We start from the raw sequence: 27,357 nt of genomic DNA, 5'->3' as shown, positions 1-27,357 counted from the left end.
TAATAACAGCTCACACGCAACATTTATCAAGAATTTTAGAAGAATAACTTTAAGGATCACGCGGTGCGTTAAAGGGACTCCGCTCAGGATGGGGAAATGTACCTTTTGCATTCAACCTCTGGAAATATCACTGAGCGCACGGACGCCAACAGCGGAATGAACTCCTCGTGCGTCCGTGACTCGAGCCCGTGGAGCGGCTGCATGCACGGATCGTCTCCCGAAATAAAAGTTGCGGGAATCAAGTTGGAGTAGAAAGAAAGAAAAAAAAAAAAGGACTCGTCACGCGTTAATGAATTTGCACGGATCGCTGAACTGGAGAGGTTTTAGTCGCAGCTCTCGCAAGATAGAGTTCACTTATTCTTGAGAGCGCATTTCTATTGCAAATCAGGTAAGTGTCTTTTTTTTTTAAATTCATCATAACACATTTGATCGATTTAACTCGCGCCGCGCACTACTTTCTCATCCCCTAAAATATGTGTGAAACTGTCTCACTCCTCTTCCCCAGTCCGGAGAGAATGAGGTGTCGCTGGGTGAAGCATGAGCTGTCAGAGAATCAGTCATAAGCGGCTGTCTCTGCTATGGGAGGGGGCGGCTCTCAGCCTCTGGCTCTGCTGCTGCTGCTGCTGGACCTCCGGGGCAGGTGGAGCCGCAGCCGCCGCCGGACAAAGCGACGGCGCCCCCGGCTCCCTGGGCTGGCTGCTGTCCGATAAAGGGCCCTTCCACCAGTCCCTGGAGTTCACGGAGGCTGCGGAGAGGTACCAGCAAGGCTTCAGCACCAGATACAAGATCTACAGGTGAGACGGGTGGAGAGATCTGTGTGTGCTGTATGTATAGATATGTTTCATTCAGGTGTGCAGGTTTTCATCACACCCATCCTGCCTCTGGATCATTTCACTGATGAGCACTTTGAGCCAGATAGGAACTAATCAGCGAAAGCAGCTGCTGTAGTGTTTGGATTGAAAAACCTGCACACTCTCAAGATTGCCCTCTCAGGTATCAACACCTGCACTGAATTAGTTGCAAGCTGATGAGCGAATCTGAAGAACCACTGTAGCGATGCAAAGTGTGCCCTTTGCTCAAGCCTTTAAATACTCTGAGTGAAAACTGATCAGTCATGTGAATAGCAGCAATTTATGATTTATTCCTTGCTTTGGTTTTTGCTTCAGGGTTTGACATTTGACTATACAGGAGGAGTTAATCCCCTGAATGTGTGTGGACAGTTACATCTTTTTAGTGACTTCCTGCAGTGTCCCTGAGCTGCACTTCACTGCTGCTGCTGCTGCTGCTTTTGTCTGAATGATCCTCACAAGTATCCTTAATATGAAATATGCTGTATTCTTGCTGTGTCTCAACTGTATAGCACATTGATAGATACATTCCTGTCAGCGTTGAAGTTACACAAATGCAATAATATGGGTCTGAATTAGATATATTGGTTATTACGTATGCTTGTTCTTTTTAATCAAAAGTCTGTGTCTGTTCATATTCTGTTGGTCTATCCACAGTTAGGGTGTATATACTGAGTGATGTTTATCCTGCTGAGAGGAGGCATTTTTGTGAAGTTGGTTCTTGTGTTTATTGGTGCAGTTTTCATGAAATTGAGGACCTGCTTTGAATGTTATCAGCTGATTAAATGGCCGTTATCAGTTGTCAAAGGGAGTATAGATGTGAGGTGGTATGAACCTAGTCTACCTCCTATTTGGCTCAGTAGGGCGTTATCATCTATGGCTAGGCTGGATCACCCCAGGAAGGTTTTAAGTATTTGTGACCAGAGCAAAGTAGGAGGTCAGACGAAGTAGTATAAAGAACGGTAAAGTCCACATATGGAGGAGGTCAAACAAACACAGGAGTCTGACCCTGGAGATACGTGTCACGTGACACGTATACGTGTGAAATCAAAAGTCGGTATGTTTACTTATTTTAATGTATCTATGTATGTTAACTTAACATACACAATGTACATAAATTACGTCACATAAGTAACATACTTACTATTTATTCTGTTTGTTTTGAGACATGTCTATGGTGAAACCAAAGAGGAATTTCCACTCAGTGGATAATAAAGTTTTCGTATTTGTATTCGTAACAAACACGTGACCACTGCGTGTGTCCCTTATGAAACCAAAAGTCAACACATTGACTTATTTGAACTTATGTTAAAGTTAGTTGGAAGTTAACTTATGTGCAGGACCTACGTTTCATAACAAATGTATGCCTTCCTAGTTAGAGTATTCTCATGTATGGGGTTCGTATGATTTGTTACGTAAACTTGTGCAACGTGGATTGTGCAATATTCTTCAAAATAAATGTGTAATGATTGATGTTAAAACAAGTTGGTAACATTTTAACACAGACCGACTTAGTTACGTTTATGCAAAGAAAAAACTTGTGGCTAGTTACTCGGTGGTGTACAACATGAGTAAATACGTTCCCAACAGAATACAAATACCGGTGTCAAAGTCTGTCGACTGTATGCTACAAAATCGGGCACAATATCATGGCATAACTGCAAAATCCTGCACATTACTTTTCTTAGGAATAACATGAGAGCAGCATGACTCATTTTAATCCAAACCACCGATCTTTCCTAAACCTAACCAAGTAGTTGTGTTTCAATTCATAACATTAACCACATGTTTGAAACTGTTTCACAGCGTGTGGGTAGCTGCAATGTTCTCTGCCTGAAGCATTATAATGCCACTGGTAAAAACTGATAATGGCTATTTAATGGGCTGATAGCATTCGAAATGCATGATATTTAGCATCTAGGTGACTTATCAATGCCTCAAGGCCCAAGCATCTTTTTCAAAAGAAATACTTCATGGTGTGTATCTGTAGGTGCACGAATCAACTGGTCCATTATCTCCGTTGTGGAATCTTTCAGACTCTGGTGTTTATCTCTTAGAGACAGCTGCATTTTTTCAATAGACTGGCTGCACACATGTCCCAATGCCCCCCTGACTTCAGGCTTCTTCTTCTCCAAACCCCTTCCATAATTAGTGAAAATCATTGAAAGTGACAAAGGAGCGGACAGCTTGGACTGTCGAAGGCGGGCAGCCATCTGTATTGACTCACTGACGTCTTACCGCTCGAGGGTCTTTTACCCTGAAGCAGTCGATACTGCGACCTGTAAACTGCCTGCTCACATTTCTAACCCAAAGGCTGTTTTAAGGATTAGGGATTAAGGAATTTGAGGAAGACTCGGAAATGAGCCCCAACTTTGGATAAAAAATGTAACAAGATGATAACTGACAGAGGAGTTGATGTCAAGCAGATGTCAGTTCATTTGCCTGTTTTGACCTATGCCTTTCCAAGATAACATCCGGAACAGAATAAAAATTAATTCTCAGAAATACGTCTTTGCTATATCTTACGAGTCCCTACAGAGTTGCAGATGCTCAGTATTTTTCAAATAGCCCGGAGGCTAAACTGCCATTCTGTCCCTCTGACCTCTGTAATAACTGAAACACCAACATGATCATCTTGTGGCTGTCAGTCATGCAGCAGCATGTGATTATGCTGATGATTTGCTCCTCACTGCTTCTTTTATAATGTTTTCCCTCCTAGGAACTAGATTCAACATTATTGATTGCTTACAGTACATACAGTATGCCGTCATGTTTAGATAGATGAGTTCTTACAGCAAACACCCCTCTGTTTGCCATATGTGCATGCTGATGAAATAGCTGAAGGCTAAACCCTGGGCTGGAACCACAACGCCCATCTGTCCATCAGGGACGGACACTCAGCCTGTCCCCTCGTTATGATGATTGGCTGTAATGACACACTCCACACTGTCCCGGTTCCCCAATTATTTCGCTGCCGATCATTTTTCTCATGGCAGTGATTTGATTGCCTCCCAGAAGGAGAGGGAGGTACACAGAGCAGCAGGCAGCGCGGTGGGGGAGGTAGACATTAACTGATGCAACGGAGGGAGGGAGATACAGAGACAGAAGTAACAACGGTATCTCCCAGACGGTTTGTGAATAGCGAGAGTTCAGCGAGACTTGTGTCCAAAGGGCACGAGATAACAAATGATGGCAGCCGATGATGTGGGACTTTATTTTGGTTTTACATCTTTCAGGAGCTGTGGGAGTCGCAGCGCTGCATTACAATAAGTTCTGTTTTATCCGCGCAGGAGTTATTTAAAGCCGTGACAAGCTTGTTCAGAGAACACTGACAAATAACAAAGATTCCCCACCAGGCACGAGGTGGAAATATTGTGGAGTAGCTCAGGGAATTTAAAAATAAATAGAAATTAGGATTTTGGTTGGGAAATATGAATCTGGGTGACAAATTATGGAAAAAACAACTTGAAGTTTAATCTCTTGATGTCAATGAAAGCACCTGCTTACAGCAGACGGTGAGGAAAACAAACCGAGCCAGATATAACAAAAGGACATATGGCATCACAGACATCACCAAATAGATGTGAAAATGATAGTTTATTTCATTTTCGGAGATGGTGGTGGAGATAATTGTTTTACGCGTTGGTCCAAAACATTTTTATTCACATAATTTTCACCAAACCATTCAGTGAGCATCCACAAAAGCATCTGCACTTCGTATGCTTCTCCACAATTTTATTCAGGTTTTCCCATTCATTTGCCCCCGATATATATCCATATACTTCTCTTAAGGAGAAAAATTAAGACATAAATATGCCAACAGATTGGTGTAATGCTTATTTTATGTATATTTGTCATCCTGATTAGCAATAGTCTTCTAGCTATGTTAGGCGGAGCTCAGGTATGTTTGTATGAGTATGTTTTTACACCTGAACACCACTGGTTTGATTTATCTATTAAATGGGAGCTAATTGATATGTGACAAATATGCTCAATGGTCTTGGTGAGAGTTAACTTGATACCACTCTCATGTTTCTACAGTAAATATGAAGCTACAGCCAGCAGCTAGTTAGCTTAGCATTAATGTTAGCACAAGGATTAGAAACAAGGAAACTGCTAGCTTAACTTTGGCTTAAAGGTCAAATCTGCCTACAAGCACCTCTAAAGTTCACCTATTTAAACATTGTATGTTGTTTGTTTAATCCGTATAAAAAGCAAAGTAAAAGCTAAGCTAATAAGCTAACTGGCTCCTGGCAGTAGCTTGATATTAACTGTACAGACATGAGTTTGGTATCAATGTACTTGTGCAAGAAAGCAAACAGGGCTCAACAAAAAAAAGTTACTGGGTTACAATTGGCAACCATTTTAAGAAATTGGCAACCAATTGGTCGCAATCAGTGGCAAAAGGGACAGAAAAAACATGCACCCCAAAATAAATACATTGTTAATATTTGCTGCATTTGTGATATTTAAATGTAACTGGTACAGTTGGAACCGGAGTAACCAGGGAAACGCAACATTGCTGCACATGCATTGGAGAGTTTACTTGCACGGCCACAATGTTTTAGAGACAATGTGCATCCATTTCAACAAGATCTCCAACCTAAACGACAGAATAGATAGTTTGTCGATATTACCTATAACGACACATATGATCGTTTCACGGTGCTGAGTGGAGCGTTCTAAAAGTAGCGCACACGTCATTTAAAATACACATATTGTAAAAAAAAAAGAAGAAAAAAAGGATGCAGTTTGTTGAATTTAGGCTACAAAACCACTGATCTAGGTTTAGCCCGGAATGCGTCTTCCGTTATTTATTCATTCATATTTACTAGGGCTGCTAGAGGGCAGTCTAGAACGTGAATATGGGTCATATTTTGCTGCCAGTACAAACAACCTATTGGGTTGTTTTTGAGGGGAGACCAGTCTCTTTGATGTAATTGACAAAGAACAAGATGAAGCTTAACGAAAAACAAAAAGGAAACTTTGAAGTCTTGGGCTGTGAAATATCTCATGAGCTTGCAGCTGGACAGAAAATTATACTGCAAAGAGATGTTTACCATTCACCACATCTAGTGACACATAACATCCACAAGTCCAACAGAGCACACAGTAAGTACCTTCTTATGCTTACTAGAATAAGTTATTATTAAAAATTATTATATAACTGCAAAATATATAATTTACTCAAAATATAAGGTGACTAAAAAGGGCAACCAAAAGCTGATGTCTAGTTAACAACTTAAGTTAGAGTTGAGTGCTGGCAACCACGTTTTTTTCCCAAAGCACCAAGCAATCCCTTTTAAAAAATATCTCTGAAAATCAATAGTTTATAAACTCTTCCCTGTGTTCCTTCCAGGAAACTCCCAAGTAGAATATGGACCTGAGAAGAATTGTTAGTTTTAGGATCCATGAAGTTGCAGAGCATTTCTACACTGCCAGAAAAAAAGGTAGAAAACTGGTAGAAACATGCTGGAATCAGCCTACAGAAGGATTTTAACTATTGGATGGGGGGAAAAAACTCCCTCCAGTTACTATAAAACCCCCAAATTGGACAAGTGGGCAGGCAATTTGAAATGAAGAGTGCTGGATAAATGGATGAAATGTAGGTAATACACTGACTATGGGTAAGTACCTCATCCAACCCCACTTCAAAAAAATACCGTACTGTCCCTTTAAATAACGTGAATTAAATGAACATGTTGCTGCTCTAATGAACTTTATGTGATTCCCGGGGGAAAGTGAGAGTATATAATCTAACAGTGGATAACTATCCAACCAAAACCTGATTGACTTAAGGCCCACACCAATCTAATAGTCCCTTTGGTTAAAAAAATAATACAAGCAGGGAGTTAGAAGTGGTTTTCTTTTACATCAGAGGCACATTATTACAGCTCCCCGAGGTATACATTACAGCTTCATAGTGTTCTAATGATGTACGGGCATGCATGTGCGGTCAATGCGCTGTACAGTATTATATATGAGCTTTCGATGCATGTAACACACATTCACCTTGCTTTCTACACAGCTTGTTAAACAGCCGCCTGGGGCTTCATACACCAGGAGAGGTCTGAGCCAAGTGAGCAAATGTCTCAGTGCCTGTGTGTGCGTGTGTGTGTGTTATTGTGTCTCCAGGGAGTTTGGTCGATGGAAGGTCAACAGCCTGGCGGTGGAGAAGCGGGACGGTTTTGGTGGCAGCGGTGGCCTGGCTCTGCCCCTCGACCCCGACTTCATGCACACCATCCGCCAGCTGGGGAGGCGGCCAACCCTCCAGACGATTACAGAGAGTCTAATCAAGAAATATGGCACCCACCTCCTCGTCTCTGCCACTCTGGGAGGTACGGTGGAGTACGCAGAGCTTCAAAGCAAGCCTCATTCACACAGCTTCTAATGTGATTCCTTTTTTCTGCACATGGGGCACCGATTTTACCGTCTGTTGCTTTCTACACAACAAAGCATATAATAATTTTTTTCTGGATCAGTGTTTTTTTGGCTCACAAGAAACATCAAATCGCTCCGGTTTAGTGTACAAAAAATAAATTGGAGAAGGCAGTGAAAGGCTGATTTAATGTTTTTGTTTTGGCTGTCAAAACAGTGCGTTTCTCTAAATGGAGCTTACATGCAATTCACTTTTCTTTTCTATCTTTAATAAAGCAAAGTAAAACATTATCTGATATTAGAAGATGTTAACGTGTTGGTTTGAAAAGTGTGCTGTAAGAAACTTAGATTTAGAGGAACTATCCAAATTTAAATTTAGTTGAAAACAGCTATTGGCGATGTACCTTGAAAATCCAGGATTATTTTGATGTTCGGTGCCTTTATGTTTCTCCCACAAATACAGTAACTGGCTTAAAAATCCACAGGAAACATACGGTTTGGCTTTCAGGATATCAGAACTGAAGACAAAACAATTCTTTGTAGTTTAAATATTTCATAGCAGGGTTTAAAAATCTCTCAGGCAGGAATCCATCATGGAAAAGACAAAGCTACAATTACCTCCTCAGACCAGAATGCAACACAGTTTCATAACAGTGAAACTCTTATCTCACCTGGAACAACTCTATCTGACTTTGACTGATGTAGCTGATGTTGTCAGTCCTGTAACCAACTGAAGTCTGCTGCAAGCAAAAGTCAAAATAGAAAGGGCAATTCAAATGTTTTGGGAGCTTTGATATTGCCTTTTGGAGGATGCTGTTTGTTCAAATGCCTAATATGACCTGTGTTTACCTGACAAGAGCCACGAGAATCTGTTTGTCAGTAACAAAAGCAGAAGTTGTGTGCTTTTGTTGTAAAGCCTTTAAACTTCATAGGGAGCAGGTCGAGCTGGAGGGATCTTTTAAGAAAGCATCTGGTGTTCGACCAACAGTCAAGTTGTTTTGATTTAGCAGTCGTACACATGAATCATTTTTATAAGTTTGATCCGAAACAGTCTTTGTAAGCACTGGAAAACAGGATCATCTGGGGGCATTCGATCAGAATAAATCGCTTTACAAATTCCACAAGAACAGACACATTTGTTCTTATTCTTGAGGTGGCAGGAACAAGAAAAAAGTTCTTTCTGGCTTGGACATTTCATACTTCATGAGAAACTCCACCACAGAACTCCTGGGAAGTCGTCACTGTTTCCATTTAGCAGTAACATGTGGTCTGTGTGATCAGAACACAAGTGGACAGCTCTCAGTCTGTGTGTTCTCACCTGGCAGTAGCTGCATCTCCACATGCGTCTTCAGGGAACACTTGTGATCTGATTCCACTTCCCCGCTCTGTATGTAAATTAACATGTACATCATTTCCGTTTGCGAAAAACCAAATGTGTTGCATAAAAAGAAGTAGAAGTAGTAGTAGTAGAAGAAAAATAAATCAAAACAATACATTCTTTGGCGTGTTACAGTCAAAACAACATCACCGAAGATGTTAGACGCACTCGTAATTTTTTATCTTGGGGATTTTGGAAATGTCCAGCTGAGTTGGACATTTCTGCTCCGGCAGGGGGCGGCAGTTGAGTAGGCGGTCCCTAATGTGGACAAGAGTCACATACCGGTTCTCACTACTGTCTGAATGTGGACACATGCGGCCTGAACCACCTCCGAATGTGGTTTTTGACATCCAATCTCAATGCGTCCTGACAGTGTTGTCACCTGTATTTAGAGCCGTCCACTTGTGGATCACGGATCACTCAGACGACATGTTACTGCTAAATGGAAACAGGGTCATACATACCCAAACAATAGTTCTTAGACACCACAGAAGAACAAAGTTCTGCCCAGATGATGTGTCAAGAACAGAGACATTTGTTCTCTCTTCCAGGGCTGCAAGAACAAAATTATGTTATTCTGTTCTTGCAGCCCTGGGAGAACAAATTTCTCTGTTCTTGTGGAGTATGTATTAAGCCCTAACAAGTAAAATATATTTTAGGTGTTTTAATGAAGGTAATTTGCCAATTTCTCACCATAGATCCAGCATTCCAGCAGCACTGGATGAGGGCTTTGCTGTTTAAGCATTTATTTACTGTAAATCCTTCTCCTCAATACAGAACAGAGCACTGCAAGTGCAAATGTCACCTTATATGGAGTGACGAGAGTGTGGCGAGAGGCCAGTTTGGGAAACGAGCCAGTGAAACTTGTATTGACAAAATGGCCTTGACATGCTGTTAGAGTTAAGGGAGGATTTAATGTTGTTAAAGTTTGCTAAAGAGCACACACTGTGAACAAGATCCAGGAAATCCAGGATATCTTCTGTGTTTCCCTGGTAACTCAGCCCATTATACAAAACAATTATTACTTATTAACCCCTAATCATTCTGCCCCATTGTTGTTGTTGTTGATGGATGGGGGATAGGGGATATCACTTGCTAGATAAATGGTCAACACATGATGCAACATAGAAGTGTTGTGCATCAACTGAAAGCTGGGAAGGATGGAGCTCAACACTGTGTCTTAAGTTGTTCTAGTCATAAATCAAATAACAATTACTTATCAATTAAAACAAATTGTGAAAGTCTACTATAAACAGAGTCTATGATGTACATTGTTGTTGCAGCAATTTTTTGGTTGATCCATTTGTTACACAGATTTGGTGCGGAACACCATAGAAAAAACCCATGCTGTGATTTGATAGCAAAAAACTTTTGACATTTTGGAGACATTTTGGACATTCAATCTCAAAATGTCAAATGTTTTTTGGTGATTATATGCTGGCCACTTTTGTCCTGTAAACTGCTGAGAAACCCAGTTACTGTCAAAGGGGGAAAGGCAAACATTCTCTGAATGCTCCAGGTCTCCAGTTTGTGGTTGTAAAGTTTTCATGAGGCTGTGATTATCCTAGAGGTAACAGCAGCTCATTTTATACAGTGAGGTCAAGTTTTAAAAAACATTGGTCTCACCACATGACATTGCTACTATGGGGACAAACATGATCATACATGATTTTTTTTAAAAATGGCTAATTTAATGCACAAGACTCTCAGCTTTCCAGTGGTATCCAATTTATGCAATTCCAAGACTGTTTGCAGAAATAATAAATACTTGTACTGCATGAGAAAAACTCTATCACAAACTGCACGGGATTTGCATAAAGTGGGCATGACTGTAAATTGAACAACCTAAACGACAGAATAGATAGTTTGTCGATATTACCTATAACGACACATATGATCGTTTCAGGGTGCTGAGTGGAGCGTTCTAAAAGTAGCGCACATGTCATTAAAAATACACGTATTGTAAAAAAAAAAAAGGGGAAAAGGATGCAGTTTCGTTGAGTTTAGGCTACAAAACCACTGATCTAGGTTTAGCCCCGAATTCGACTTCCGTTATTTATTCATTCATATTTACTAGGGCTGCTAGAGGGCAGTCTAGTACGTGAATATGGGTCATATTTTGCTGCCAGTACAAACAACCTATTGGGTTGTTTTTGAGGGGAGACCAGTCTCTTTGATGTAATTGACAAAGAACAAGATGAAGCTTAACGAAAAACAAAAAGGAAACTTGTGAAGTCTTGGGCTGTGAAATATCTCATGAGCTTGCAGCTGGACAGAAAATTATACTGCAAAGAGATGTTTACCATTCACCACATCTAGTGACACATAACATTCACAAGTTCAACAGAGCACACAGTAAGTACCTTCTTATGCTTACTAGAATAAGTTATTATTAAAAATTATTATATAACTGCAAAATATATAATTTACCCAAAATATAAGGTGACTAAAAAGGGAAACCAATAGCTGATGTCTAGTTAACAACTTACGTTAGAGTTGAGTGCTGGCAACCAAGTCTTTTTCCCAAAGCACCAAGCAATCCCTTTTAAAAAATATCTCTGAAAATCAATAGTTTATAAACTCTTCCCTGTGTTCCTTCCAGGAAACTCCCAAGTAGAATATGGACCTGAGAAGAATTGTTAGTTTTAGGATCCATGAAGTTGCAGAGCATTTCTACACTGCCAGAAAAAAAGGTAGAAAACTGGTAGAAACATGCTGGAATCAGCCTACAGAAGGATTTGCATAAAGTGGGCATGACTGTAAAGGGGAGACTCATTTTTATTCATATATGTTGAGGTCAGAGGTCAAAGGATCCCTTTTAAAATGGCCATGCCAGTTTTTTCCCTCACCAAGATTTACCCTATCTAACACCCGCATAACAAGATATGATGGGTTAATGGCCTGTTAGTTATGTAGGTCACAGTGTGGACACTATGCTATTGCTTTTACCTGCGAATGTAGTTACCCACAGCTGAATGCAGCAATTTCACACTGGCTCACACATTTAAAGTTATACTGAGAAATGTGGAGAAATCCACCAATGCAATAGAAGCACTGTAGATGAGGCAGTTTGGGAAAAATGTTGGCATCAATACCCAGAAAAAGTCAATTGCATCATCATAAAAGAAGTACTGGGGCCAGATCCGTAAATCTCACAAATAGAGATGGGAACAAATGCATAAAAAAGTATGATGTGAAAAAAATACAGATACTTGCTCTTAAATGGTATCAAGATAAAATACAAAACACTGGTATGAGAGAATGTATTTAACTGAACAATTAGGCCACGGTGATGCACAACTTCTTTCAGATGACAAAAAGAGACTGGGCATTTAGCAGATGTCTTTTTCAAGAGCTATAAATATGAGTGCAGTGAGTACATTAATAAGTGCTGCAAATTTGCAAGCAATCAACTGAGCCAATGTAAAAGACAAAAAACTAGCCAAAGCAAATAAAACATGAGCACTTAGATTTGTCTGGTTCCCTGGCAAAAAAACTGTATCATTGCAGCAGAGTATGATAAACTAGTAGAAGAGAGGCACATAACGCATTGGATTTTTCTACAGTTTAAACCTGGGGATGAAAATGTGTCTTATTTAAGAATAAAATTACATAATGCATAAACTTAACTTCTCCTCGATACTTGAGTCATGATACGATATATCGTATGTATGTATACATTATTGCGATTTTAAGTGTTTTACAACATGGTGAGTATTGTGATACAATATATTGCGATTTAACTGTTTCACTGCATTTTGTGTCCACAAAATTAAATTCAATCAAGAATTATTTTTTCAAATAAGAGAAAATTCTCAGTCTGTTCATCTCACTTCAGTCTTTTTATTTCTCCACAATGAGAGTCAAACCCACAGACTGACCAACAAAGTATTCAGTTAAACTGAACTGAACTGATATCAAACATGTTGGTTGACAACAACTGCAGCATTTTATCAAACTTTCCTCAACTTTAGGCTTCACTGCTCTGAATTCTTTTGAATGAAAAATAAAAACATCTTAACTTTGTAGTGTTTTTTCCACAACTTCCTGACAGGATATCCTGACCCACATGGTGCCTATAGATTCTTTGGATCTTCTAGTTTCATATGATACCAGTATATCTACTATATTCATAAAAGTGAAAAAAAGTAAACAACGTAAATACTGATGGCCCACTGGCCGTTGGAACTCTTAGTATCGATACTTGGTGGCCATGAATCAATATTATACTGCCACGCAAAATATCGCGGTACTATGCTGTATCGATTTTTTTCCCCCAACTTCTATTGACTATACTGACTTGTATCTGAGCAAAGTTAGTCACTAGAGAGCTGTTTGCACATCAATGTCTTCCCTACAGTCTGAAATTCAAATGAATGCTAGGTAGATCAGGTACGTCACAAATTGGAAAGCCAATCAAAAGTCGTAACAAGCTAGCTACATTAACCATTCTGATACATCGAATGGTTGCCAATGTTGGTGCACAACTGACTCCTTGTCTGGAGACGCCAACACTACCGCTGCAGTCTGCAGACCGGAGGCGACTCAACGTACCCATAAAGAGAGAGGGTGGTCTGATTTATACGCCTTGTTCTTCTTTAAATCATAGCCATCTTGGAACCGAGCGCATGTGTCTCATTTTCACTCCCGCAGTTAATAATAGATGTACAAATTGAATATCTGTTTGCATGTCACTGCTTACGCCTGTTCCAAAACGTTTTAGACCCGTCAATGAGAAGAAGAGAACAGAAGCAGTGCAGTTCACCAGTTGTGTCACACTGGCAAAGTTCTCCTACAGCTGTCATTACGCACAGCTGTAGCTATTTATAGCGCCCATACCACCAATTAATCACATGAGGCTATAAACCATCTCACCATCAAACGTCAGAAATGATAAATGATTAATATGAAGAGTTTGTATTGAGACAGACTTTACATGCTTCAACATTCAGGATAAAATGAAAAGATTATTATCAGGATATAATAGCTTGAAAGAATGTAATAATTGCAGTGCAGAATATACATACTTGCCTCCTGAGAAGATCTGCGATCTGTTTTGTATTTAATGTAATTTTTGCCCAATATAATTAAGATAATTAGAACAATTAGGGGAAGCTGATCAACGATCTTGGATAAGGTTTCTGTTCCCGAGGACTTTAATAGACGCAGAGACCTTGTCCGTGCCTTTTCCTCCAATCATCCAAACCATCAGCTCCCCCACAGCACTTAATCACTACTGCGCTTTTCCATCCGATCTGAAAAGATACTAATGAAAGGTGATTAGTGCTGCTCTGTCAGAGCTAATGGAGGTCTCCTTCCCTCTGCCCAACTGTCACCAGGGGAGGAGTCTTTGACAATATTTGTGGACAAAAGGAAGCTAAGCCAGGAGTCTTCGCCCACCGGAGCCGACGGTAGCAACTTAAACACTACGGGGACGGTGACTCTGGAGGCGCTCCACCAGCTGGCTGCTTCCTACTTCACTGACCGAGAGAGCACCCTGCGCAGGCTGCACCACCTCCAGATCGCATCCACCGCCATACGGGTATGTGGAAAGTCACGTAAACCTGTAAATACAGCAGCAATCTGGTCGAAATGAAGCCCATGAATCATGCAGCTGTGTAGTTTCCCCAGCTGGGGGTTTGTTAGCCTTCAGCATTTATACATGTGGACAGTGAGATATAAAGCGTTGAGGTGGATTTGGGTTAAGCCGAAGACACTAATCAATAAATAAAATCACTGTAGTAGGTGTAAATGGACTCGGTGAGAGTCAGTAGAGCACAGATGAAATCCTGGGTCATCTAAAGTACGTACATTCACATCTACATAACTTGTAAGCCTGAGATCAAGAGTGGATGAAGTATTCAGGTCATTTACGTGAAGTTACAACCTCAAAGATTTTGTTTGGTTGGTGTTTTTTTTGGGATCTCATTTTGTTTTTGAAGTTTTCTCGTTTGTAGTCTAGGCTCTTTTCATTGTGTTTACTGGCAACACTAGCAGACACTGGAGAGAAAACTGCATGCTGCTTCACACACAAGTGATTTGTAGAGCGAGTCTGTTGCATTAGGTCCTCTCTGGCAGACTAACAACTGCTGGATGTGCAGTATTTGAAGACCTGGGAATGACAATCGGTTACACACAGGGTTGTTGGCTGGGGGTTCAACACCCATGTTGGGCCCAATGGCTTTTTGCTGACACCCATACCCTAACCCAAAATTAGAAGAAAAGAGAAAATGCAGACAGAGGGCAGGGTCTCTGCAGATACACTGCCTCAAACTTCTTTTGGGCCATAAGTGAGGATTGAGAGGGATTCATTTTATATTAGTCCGTATGTTGTTTGGAGGATAATCCTGTATATTACATTATAATATGAAAAGTAGTCATTATGCTGTCTGGCCCAACACTGTTCTTTTATTATAGCGTTGGATCTGGATGTCAATGCACTGAAATGATGATTGGTTTGAGGTGGAGCTTCAAACTGGTTTAATTTTAAGCCAAGTATCAGAGCGGAACGGTATGAAATACCAAATCTCACCACTAGGTGTCGCCCTTTACTCAGCAGCTGCCCCTGAGTGGAACATAATGAGACTGAGAGAGCGTGTAGCAGTAATGCTCTAAGCCAGTTTGCCAAACACTGAAAAAGAAGTCTGTTTTTCAACCCACCTTTCCCATCAGCTCCAATTCCAAAATGGTACCGTATTGATGTGTTTCAATTTTCTAACTAACTAACTAATCTTCTTCATGTTGCCACGGCTCAGCAGTAAATTACGTACTGCATGTCACGCACTAGTGGCTACATTTACAAACGGACAAAATGTTATTTTAATCAGGTTGTTATGTTGCCTATGATTAATCAATAAAAGTTGGATTTAGCGATGTGACGCCATCAGCACACATTGCTGGTGTAGGCTACTTTTGAATCTACCATAATGGAAATCAACCAGACTCTACTGCCTGGATTCATATTTCACAAATTTGAATTCTTATTCAACACATCAATTAGCTTTTGTGTAAAATCTGTATCTGAAAAGTTACTTTAACCGTAAAACGTAGCTTTAGTGTAGCAACAGCATTTCTCCCGCAAAGAGGGCAGAAGAGCATAAGTTTACAAGAAGTACTTCAAATATTTGCTGAAGTTCAGTACTTAGAAAAGTTTTAATACATGACACTTTGAGAGCTCCACTTGAAGATAACATGAGCTAACAAATCCTTTAAATCCAGCTCAGGGAATTTACTTCCATAACTCATTTAATCAGGTGGGATTAAGAACAAATGCTTATTTACAGAATTGGCCCGACACCAGGAAATTCACCTGTTGTAGCTGCAGGGGTGCGGCAAATCTGTCTCTCCTGTTTCTCTCTCTCGCAGTTTATTGCCACATAAAACTCACGTGTGCAGAAGGAACGGGGGTTGATTTGATTTGCATCACACTCAGATAAATGAATTTGTTGAAGTTTTATAGTTAGATGGTCAAACGTGTCTTGCCTAATCACCCATAACGGACTAATTGACTGACTGTTTTAAAGCAGCAGAAAACAATATTGCAAGATACGAGGTCTCTAAGCCACCACCTTCCTGGTATCGAGCTTTTAAAAGGGGAGTAAAGAAGCAGAGCGGAGCGGCAGTGGTGCGTTCTGTACTATAAAACACCAATCATCCATTTTATCATCTGAAGTGGCCATTAGAGTGTACGCATTAATCAGCCTGAGGGGCAAACGTAGATGCTAAAGTGAGTAGCCACTGATGAAGACAAGTGCGCCCACCTCCACCCCCTCCCCCTCCCTGAACTGAGAACATGTTCCTATGGCTATGCATCAGCTTGATGGATTAGAAATATCATTCCATTAATTTCCAGCCGGGCTGACTTCCATTCATTTGCCACTTTGCAGTGTGTGTGGAGTTCAGGCAGATTGAAGATCAGAGCGAGAGAAAGCGAGCGAGTGAAGGAGATAAATACTGCGTTTTATGAGGGATGTAAAGCAGCACCTGCGATACGTGGCCATTCATTAAAATCACACACGGTATTGAGGATTCGCTGAGAAATAGGACGGATCCTGAGCGTAAACTTATGCTAATACGCAGTAAGTTATGTGTTTCAGCGTGTCAATAATTCCGAGTTTAAGAGAAAGATTAATTGCTGTTAAAAATAAGCAGAGATGTGAAAGTTTTGAGTTGAGGGAAGTTGATTTCAAAGTATTCTGTCTGGAAGAGCTCTCTAATTGAAGACCTGTCAGTATTACTTCAGTGACTCATTGCATTCAGAATTCACTCGAGACATGAAATGCTTCTTGAGGAGTCCTTTTATGTTCTTCTGGCCATCGTTATTTGAAAACTCACAAATTAAATGAGTCACTTCGTACGGGGACATGGAGGAATGACGTCACCTATGACTATCACTGTCGACTAAACTAAGATATTGTTCTTTGTAGTGAAGTGGGCACAGGGTCCAAAATCTTAAGATGAAGGAACTAGTATAGCTTTCATAATGAAATGACATTCTTTTGATTTCCTTGCAGGTGACAGAAACCAGAACTGGTCCGCTCGGATGCAGCAACTATGACAATCTGGACACAGTCAGCTCCGTCCTGGTTCACAGTCCTGAAAACAAGGTTCAGCTACAAGGTAAAATCTGCTCCTCCGATCATGATGGTGACATCCTCACGAGCTTTATATTCACTGAACAGATATGAACTTGATATCGATCTTCTCATCCAACTCTCAGCAAGACTGAATATTTCCCAAAATGTCAAAATAAACCTTGAAGGATAAAGCTTGCATCATTCTATATCTTTTTTTATTGTCAACAAAAACATTATAACAGCCCAAACCAACAATGTCCTTTTCATGATTCCTCCTAACCTGTGGCCCATAGCTCCAAGACATAAATATTTGAGCAAGGGTCTTTTTTTCCACTATTTGACTGTCAAGAATAAACCCCACAGAACTAAGTGTAAAACAACTCACACATTTGCAGTAAGGTATAGAAACTTAAAACGCCAAACATCACTTTTATCTTTTTCCAAACAAGTTAGGGCTAAACGGCTATAATGTTTGAACACATTACTACACCTGTATACTGATCAACAACTTGCTACTACCACAACCTGGCAGTCACATGGTAGCCAAGCCTGAAAGCATACCCTACATTATCGTCTATTTTATTCTAAATAGGACCATCATTTACAAAATGAACATCGTGCTGTATTAAAAAAAGACTCAAAACTTTTTGAGACAATAAACTCAAGAAAACGTTTACTGAGATCAAATAATCAAGCGAGAGAAAGGGTCATTTTCTCATAGACCTCTATACAATCTGATTTCTTTTTGCACCCAATGGAGTCGCCCCCCGCTGACAATTAGAAAGAATGCAGGTTTAAGGCACATCCGTATTGGCTTCACTTTTCAGACACACAGCTTGGTTTTAAATACTTAAAATACATTTTAATAAGATTATATCAGTCTTTTATACGTATAGTTAGTAAGAAGCTGAAGGGCCCTACGTCTCAAACTGGACTCTTCTCCACTAAACAGGAGCATCTCAATACATTAGAATATGGTGGAAAAGTCCATTTCCAGTAGTTCAAGTCAAATAGCCCTAACCAAGAATTGAGTGCAAATAGATGGACATACTTTTCAGAAGCCAACATTTCCAAATTAAACATACTTTTTAAAATTGGTCTTTTGTAATATTCACATATTTTGAGACACTGAATTTTAAGTCTTCATTAAATATAAGCCATAATCATTGTAATGAAAAGAAATGAAATGTTTCATTCTGTGTGTAATGGTTCTATAAAATGTGGTATTTCCACTTTTTCAATTGAATTACTGACATAAATAAACTTTTCCATGATATTCTAACTTATTGAGATATAGTTCTGTAGTTCTTCAGTGGTGGAACAAACTTCCATCCAATCTGCTGAGTCCCTCTCAGTCTTTAACCCTTTATCAGGCGAAGAACTATATTTGGTAACTTCAGTGGATATCAAAATGGGGTTGAGAAAAAAGTTGCAAATTTACTAGATTAAAGTGGCAAATCTATAAGAAAAAAAGTCGCAGATTTAAGAGATTTAAAGTGGTGAATCTGCGAGAAAAGTTGCTTTTTTCCCACTTCTTTCTCATAAATCTGTGACTTTTTTCCACGTAGATTTGCTACTTTAAATCTCTTAAATCCGCAACTTTTTTTCTTGTAGATCTGCCACTTTAATCTAGTAAATTTGCAACTTTTTTCTCACAATATTTTTATTTTTTATTTTGGATATCAGCTGAAGTTACCAAATACGGTTCTTTGCCTAATAAAGGGTTAAGAAGAGACTAAAGACCCAGCTCTTTGCTGAACATCTTCACATCTTATCTACACTCAATAATCATTTATATATTTTTTTAAAAACCTTACAATTGTACGTCGTTACTCCACAGGGCTGCAGGTCATCCTACCTGGCTACCTGCAGAGCCGCTTCATTCAGGCGGCTCTCAACTACATCGGCTGTAAATCTGAGGGCCAGTTTGTGTGCCAGAACAGCGACTGCTGGTGTGAGTGCACTGTGGACTTTCCTCAGTGTAACTGTCCTCTCACTGACCTGGAGACTCTGGAAAGCAGCCTGCTGCGCATCAGAGACACCTGGAGGCTGACCAACCAGGAGTTTGAGGAATCCGGTGAGTCAAGGATTTTAATTCACTGCGACACACCAAAAAACAAGACCTGAAAATGTCAGCTTGAATGGTGCTTTCAAAAACCCAAAGGTTTTATAAATTCTTCTGAGTTCAGGATATTTCTTAGAAGCAAATAACACATCTAAAACTAAGAGCTATGGTAAAAAAAAACACATGTTGTTCTTGTTCTGAATGTATTCTTGGCTGTTAACCACCAGCTGCCAGGCGATTAATTAAGAGACCTGTCAGTCATTGTGTCAAAGGAAATTATGCTTCTGGTGATCTTAATGCACTAAGGGCTGGATTGCATGAAAATACACAGATATATTAAAAAGTCTTTCCATTCAGAGGTGAAGAATCACATAAAAAAAGATTAGTCAAAGACATATTTTGACATTTAAGACCTCAACAGAAAAATCTCCCTGCTGTGATTTGGTAACAAAAACTTGCACTTGTAAATATGGACAACTATATATCCTCTGAATGCTCTAGGTCCCTAGTTTGTGGTTGTAAAGTTTCATGAGGCTGTGATTATCCTAGAGGTCACAGCAGCTCAGTTTATACAGTGAGGTAGTTTTTAAAAGATGCTCTCAGTAAAAATAAATGGATATTATCAGGTCTTACATCATCACACATGAATAAGATTGAGCTTATTGGATCCACAAGAATCTCAGCTTTCCAATCATACCCAATTTATGCAACTCCACGACTGTTTAGGGACTCCAGTATGCAGAAATATTCAAATAAAATAGGTGAAAACAACACATTTGTACTTTAGATTGGCATAAAGTGGGTATGTCTGTAAAGGGGAGACTTGTGGGTAGGGTTGTCACAATACTAAAATGTTCAACTCGATACCGATACTCACGAAAATATTCGATACTCGATACCATTTTCGATACCACAAGGATAAAAACAAAGACCCCAAAATTTAACAGAAATATTTTTATTAACAAGAAAAATGGAACATGTAAAAATTAACAGAACCACAGGTTAAATATATATAATAAAAAAACAGTTGTGCAAAAAGAAACTACAACTATGATAACAAGCTTCAGATACTCGATACTTTTGAAAATGAGTATTGTTTTCGGATACAACGTTTTAGTATCAATACTTTTTTGTGTATCTATACTTTTGACAACCCTACTTGTGGGCACCCATAGAACCCATTTCAGAGGTCAGAGGTCAAGGGACACCTTTGAAAATGACCATGTGAGTACTTCCCTAAAATGTTGAGCGTTATTTGGCACACTTCCCGCCAAGATATGACACAGTTGGGACCAATGGATTCCTTAGACAGAAGTTTCTCTGCTGTATTAATTAAACCCATTACAGCCTCTGAAATAATGTCAGCCGAGCCTACCAGCTGACCGAGGGGTTAAAGAAAATATCAATCATAATGGCGTATTTTTTAAACATGCCTTGAGGGAGACTTACGGATATGAAATCATAACGTCAAAACGTTGCATTATTCCTCTAACTTGTTGAGTTCGAGCAACACTGAGCTCATCATAAAGGCTGGTGAATGTAACCCCTGCACCACTGTTGAGCTCTTTCATTGATTATGTGACACTGAGTGAAAAGCCTGGCGTATAAGAGCACACTGTATTCTTCTCCTTCACGGCTTCTATAGTGATTTCCCTCGCCTCTGGGCACTCCAAGGAGGCGTTCACACACATAAATGAACCAACAGTTAACACAAAGCCTGGCCAGCTTCCAAGCACCTAATAATGTATTATTGCATTAATTTTGAGACAGTGCTATAATTACCGTAAACACACCATAGCGGAAGATTAGTAGCTTCGACTGGCGTTTACAAAGCAATTTGTTTGCAGCGACTGATAGATTGTTTTGTGGCAGAAATGTGGAGGAAGAACCTGCTGTTACAAGCCAAGTTTATTCAGCTATACTATGATAGCGCCACAGCGGGATGTATTGATGTTTCAACAAAGCATATAGTGGCGCACCTTTGATACGGACCCCCGTGGTGTCGCTGCAGAGGTTCGGGATTTTGGAATTTTAAATTATGTATTCTAAATTTAAAACAATATATATATAAAGAGAATGCTGCCGTGCTTTCATGTGTGCACGTCTGTGGTAATCATTCGCGCTGGGTGAAATGCAGATGTGTCACAGCTGAAAAAGTTTTCCTGCAGAATCAAAACACGTCAAGGAACTTTTCAGACTCGGATCATTTCTGTGATTACCTTTGACACATGCGATATGAGTTACAGTGGCTTGACTTCCACATTGTTGAAGGCAGGAGCAGCAATTGTGCTTTCAGTGTCACTCATGTCTAATTAGCGACTGGTTGCTTTGAAGGTGTACAGTGCTGTATGCCAGCAACAGGTGGTGATTAACTTATATATCCTTTCACAGAGAGCAAAAATGAAAGTTTATTCTCTGACATGCTCATGAGATCAGCATTCCTCCCTCCAAAGAAAATCAAAATAACAAAACATGCTTTCTTGGCATGTTGCAGCTGTTGTTTCTCTTCTTGAGCTGTTTGCTTTTCTGGGACAAACAATGAGGAGTAGACAGATTTTTCGGGGATATTGTTACCCTGAGGCTCATAGCCGCAGGCAGAGTTTACTTATTCATGTTTTTTTTTTTTCTTTTTTTCTGTCAGAGGAGTTCCGAAGCTTTGTTGGGAAACTGCCAACCCATTACGCTGTAAACACATCTGTCGTGGAACACATGTGGAGGACGGATGGCAGCCTGCTCCAGCGCTACAGGCAGCTGGAGACCAGCAGCAACCAGCTTTTCACCAAAGCTCGCCGCACGGCTAACAAGCTCTTCAGCCTCAGCAAGAGGTGCCGAAAGCAGCCCAAAATACTGCTGCAGAGGCCGAGGTAAGAGGCAAGACGAGAACAAGAGAGGGGAATATTTATACTGCTGCCTGTTAACCCAAGGTGCTCCCCAAAAACTTATAATTATGAAAATGATTTATGCGCCAGTCGCTGGGAGAACGCAGCGGAGCGGGACGGTACTTATTAGAAGGCACTTGAAGAAAAGTAGTCGTGGAGTGAGGTGAAAAGTGCTGACAGGAGCAGAGCTGCTCCTCCGCTCCACCGAGAGGAGAAAGACAAACGGGATCATGTCTGGCCAAACAGTCACACTCTTTTTAAACCGCACTACAATAAAAACCAGCCTCTTCAAATTCCTCATATAATCCTCCATGGCAACACTTGATACAGTAATAGCTATTATTAATAAATGCTACACTGATGGTTAATTAACTTTAATTAGAGGGGGTGTATCATGAAAAACTCGTTTTTTTTCAAAGCTTGTGCACACACAAGTACACTCGGGTATCTGGAGTGCCTATTAGCTCGGAAGCTGCGACAAGAAAGCTCATTCAGTTTTTGTGGGCTGCCTGGATCAGATCTGGCTCCCTTCCCTGTGTCCCATGCAGGCTCATTAGAATATACAGCCCCCGTCTGAGTATCTCCACCCACGGCTGGAGCAAATGAGCGATATGGCTTTCTGACACAAAACTTTCTGCCAGAAAATTAAAAGATTTTTTTTTCATATCCTATGGGAAACTAGACCTTTCAGACTTGGTTGACTTAAAAAAAATTCTGTTATGTTTTCCAGTTTTCAGGTTAACCTTCCTGTTATGTTCGTTTCTCAGGAAGAGCAATAATGTTCGGGGGTCAATTTGACCAGGGGCATGTTTAATTAGTGTCACACAAACAAAAAATCCCAATAAACATTGTTTATATTTCATTATTAACTCCATTACTAACCGTCTCAATCAATATTTAATGCAATGGTCTATACCTCTCACAGATCAGGTAAAAAAAAATGCATGTTAAAACTTTTTTTATGTACATTGGAAAGACCTACATATTAAATACAATGGTTTTACATGACATTGAGTTATTGAAAATTTTATTTTACATTTTTATTTTTTTATTTTATGGAGTGAACATTTATTTTTACCAAAAAAAGTAATTAAAGGGACCTTCCACACACAACACAGTAAAGTGCCATTCATATAAAACTCACATTAAACTTTCATATCAAGGTGAGGGCCACAAAATATCGTCACAAGGGCGGCAATTGGCCCGCAGGCCGCGAGTTTGAGACCCATGATTTAGATGCAACTGATGCTTATAATAATTAGTAAATTATTACTACATGAAGATATCTGAAAACAGGGGACCGGATTAAAAAGCTCAGAGTAATCAGTTTTAAATGTCGTGTCAGCAGCTTTACCAAGGTTGCCTTTTTTCCAACTCACTTCAACAGCTACAGGATCGGAGGCTTTTTGTCCCAAACTGACACAAAGAAACTCCTGCATGCATTTGTATCGATTGTAACGGCTCCACAGTCGTCTCAGACACGCTCTCAGTTTACAATCCCAGCAGATCTGTCCTGGCACAAGGTGGAAATCTCCTCCATGTGCCACTTTCAAAGTCCCATGAGATGACTTTCAGTATTTATGCAGCAGAGAATGGATCAGTGTACCTGCTGAGCTCAGACGTGCTCCAACACACAGAATGCTTGTGTGCATTTTTTATGTGCATGCATGCTCCGATGTCTCTGTTTATTGGACATATTTTTCAGTTTTTTCTTATGTAAAGCACACATATATGACATGATGCTATATAAATACATTTGATTGAATTAACAAGGCTTGAAAAGCATTACAATCATTCACCACATTTAATCTTTTCTTGGTGATCTATCACAGAGTGATTATTTACCCACTGATAATATTTATCTAAATTATGTTTATAGATGCTTCACAACGGATCCATCAACAATGTGACAAAGTATTATAATCATCAGTTGCAACTTTATGATAGCATCCAAATAATGTTTAGAGAATAATGATTTGGTAATCATTAAAAAAAAACCACATATGTAGTATAGAAAATACTTGAAAGTGTGCAACAATATAATTTTAAAAAAATATATAATAATAATAATATAATTTTTAAATAACATACATTATACCATTAATAAAAAAATAAACATAATTATTATTAAATAATACATTTAAAATATAAATAATTAATAAATACATATTAAACAATTTTCATTATCCTTTCATTGTTTAACAGTAAAATAACTATTATTAAAGTTAAATTAAGTTTTCATTTACCATCCATTAATAATGAATTATAATCATCAGTTGCAACTTTATAATAGCATCCAAACAATGTTTAGAGAATAATGATTTAGTAATTATTAAAAAACGAAACATGTATATCGTACAGAAAATACTTGAATGTGTGCAACAATCTAATATATAAAAATTATTTAATAATAATATCATTTTAAATAACATACATTATACCATTAATAAAAAATAAACATAATAATTATTAAATAATACATTAAAAATATAAATAATGAATAAATACATATTAAACAATGTTCATTATCCTTTCATTGTTTGTTAACAGTAAAATAACTATTATTAAAGTTTAATAAAGTATTAATCTACCATCCATTAATAATGGATTTAAGCTGCTGTGGCCAGTAATAAATGATACCTCTGCTTATATTTATTAGTGTGTTTTTTTCACTGTTGCAGCTGCAGTTTGAGCAGCACTCCCACCTGGGTAGTCTGTTTCTGCAGCCTTCACTGTGGTCATAACTCCAGTCAGATTTATGCCTCTCTCATGAACACTCCATGTTGATCGCTATTTCTGGCAGGGAAATTAACTAAATGACACGATCCATCAGCCCCTGAGTCAAATGCAGCCACTGCCTCCTCCGTCCACAATCCAATTACACGTCTTTATCACACCCCTTCTGCCTGTAAAAAAGAATCCAATAGTTGTCTAGGGTTGCCGGGTAAGTTCTTTATACTGCAAAAGGATATTTGTGTTTTATTGGTTTGCCTTTGCATATTGTAATTGTATTTTAATAACTTTGTTATTGTGCAGTATCTGCTGTAAAAGTATCATAAAGTTGAAATGAAAGAAGACAGAGAAATATGTATGTATGTGCATCTGTTCGTGTCATCACCATCCATCTGCACCACAGAAGAGGAATTCAGCAGATTAAAATATTCATTTTGATCAGATTTTGCTTCCTGAACTCCAACTGAGTCACAGTTTGGATAAAATTGTTTTTGCCGCACATCAAAACAACACATATTTTTTGTGAAAGGCAGGATTCATCTTCTTGGGCAAAACACTTCCATCACTGAATAATCACAAACACATGAAAAGGACTCAAAGTAACTACTGTGAATATGATATTCTGCGATAGCCAGTCCAGTTGTGTTCTTTATAGGGTTGTCACGATACTAAAATTTTCAACTCGATACCGATACTCAGGAAAATATTTGATACTCGATACCATTTTCGATACCACCAGGATAAAAACAAAGACCCCAAAATTTAACAGAAATATTTTTATTAACAAGAAAATGCAACATGTAAAAATTAACAGAACCACAGGTTAAATATTTATAATAAAAAACAGTTGTGCAAAAAGAAACTGCAACTATGATAACAAGCTTCAGGTCTGAGGTAGTGCAAAAAATAAATAAATACAATAAACAATAACAATTAGAACAATATTTTGAGGTTGTATGCTTTGCACAATATTAGGCAAGCTTAATAAAAAATAAAAAAAAACTTAAGTGTTCCTTCCTTTGCTATGCTTTACACACATAACAATAAACTATTGATCCTTTTGAAAATGAGTATCATATCCGGATACAACGTTTTAGTATGGATACTTTTTTGAGTATGGATACTTTTGACAACCGTAGTTCTTTAAGTGTTTAACGCATCTGTCGTTTCGTCCGCAGGCCTCTGCTCTTCTGGTTGAACTACGCCCTCTCCATTTTATACTGCAGTGAGAACAACCAGGTGGGTGTTTACAGCGACGAGAGCCGCAGCTGCTCCTGCCCCTACAACCATCCGCCGTGCCAGGGCCTCATTCCCTGCTCTGTGGGCGACGGCTCCCGCTGCTCCTCCTGCTCCGCAGAGAACAGGACGCGGTGCTCCGGCTGCAACCTCGGCTTCACCCTGACCCAGGGGGCCTGCCGCCCCGCCGTGCCCGACCCTACGGACCCCTACCTGGGGCTGGAGAGTGACCGTGACCTGCAGGATCTGGAGCTGCGCTACCTGCTCCAGCGGCGCGACCCGCGCATCTCTCTTCACGGCGTGTTTGTGAGCAATGACGTGCGCATCAACACTTGGTTTGACCCGTCCTGGAGGAAAAGAATGCTGCTCACCCTCAAGAGCAACCGGGTGAAGTCCAACCGCGTTCACATGCTCCTCGGACTCGCTTTGCAGTTTTGCCTCACCAGAAACAGCACTCTGGAGCCGGCGTTGTCTCTGTTTGTAAATCCCTTCGGAGGCAGCCATTCAGAGAGCTGGACCATGCCTATAGGTCAGCACGGATACCCTGACTGGGAGCGGATCAGACTGGATATCCCCTTGGACTGCTATAATTGGACTTTAACTCTAGGAAACAGATGGAAGAGCTTTTTTGAGACGGTTCATTTCTACCTGAGGAGTCGTATCAGGGACCCCGTGGGAGCGACAGGAGCCAGCAAGAACACGACGCTGTTCTATGAGCCTCTGGAGGCGACAGAGCCGTCTAACAACATCGGCTACATGAAAGTGAACAGCATGCAGCTGTTTGGATACAGCGTGCACTTTGACCCCGAGGCGATTCAGGACCTGATCCTGCAGATAGACTACCCGTACACTCAGGGATCACAGGACTCGGCCCTGCTGCAGCTGGTGGAGCTGCGATACAGGGTTAACCGGCTCTCGCCTCCAGGGGCCCCACACGTGGATCTGTTTGCCTGTTTGCTCCGCCACAGACTCAAACTGTCCAGTGCAGACGTGACCAGGATACTCACTGCCCTGCAAGCTTTCAGTGCCAGACAGCCAAACCACGCGGAGTACGAGGCAAATAAACTCTGTAGTTAATGGCCACTATTTGATGTTTTGTACTATTTCCTTGCCACAAACAGGCCTGTATCCTTTGTCAGCTGGATCCATTTGTGTCAAGTGTGTGGTATGTTGTTCAAGGCTTTGTTGTACATACACTATGTGCAATTAAATTTGATGTTTTCATAATTTCAGTGTAGTTTTATGGATTAAAGCCCCATGAAAA

General features: G+C 39.8%; 1 protein-coding gene across 1 annotated transcript; it reads left to right on the top strand.

Moving 5' to 3' along the window:
* LOC131981033 (BMP/retinoic acid-inducible neural-specific protein 3-like) lies at positions 1-27,357 on the top strand. Its single transcript, XM_059345321.1, has 8 exons — positions 1-388; positions 506-794; positions 6,984-7,186; positions 13,944-14,146; positions 17,118-17,223; positions 19,021-19,257; positions 21,887-22,109; positions 26,036-27,357. Exons 2-8 carry the CDS (start codon positions 538-540, stop codon positions 27,168-27,170), a joined length of 2,364 nt encoding a protein of 787 aa, XP_059201304.1. The 5' UTR covers positions 1-388; positions 506-537; the 3' UTR covers positions 27,171-27,357.

The sequence above is a fragment of the Centropristis striata genome, chromosome 11, assembly GCF_030273125.1.
Source record: "Centropristis striata isolate RG_2023a ecotype Rhode Island chromosome 11, C.striata_1.0, whole genome shotgun sequence".
Lineage (NCBI taxonomy): Eukaryota > Metazoa > Chordata > Actinopteri > Perciformes > Serranidae > Centropristis > Centropristis striata.
Note: the sequence above shows the minus strand (reverse complement) of the source record. Positions and strands in the feature narration are given on the sequence as shown.

Excerpts from the sequence above, each read along its gene's own strand:
- LOC131981033 (XM_059345321.1), top strand. The coding sequence starts at position 538 with ATGAGCTGTCAGAGAATCAGTCATAAGCGGCTGTCTCTGCTATGGGAG. Across the intron at positions 7,187-13,943 it reads CGTCTCTGCCACTCTGGGAG|GGGAGGAGTCTTTGACAATA; the intron begins GTACGGTGGAGT and ends AACTGTCACCAG. Across the intron at positions 19,258-21,886 it reads CCAGGAGTTTGAGGAATCCG|AGGAGTTCCGAAGCTTTGTT; the intron begins GTGAGTCAAGGA and ends TTTTTCTGTCAG.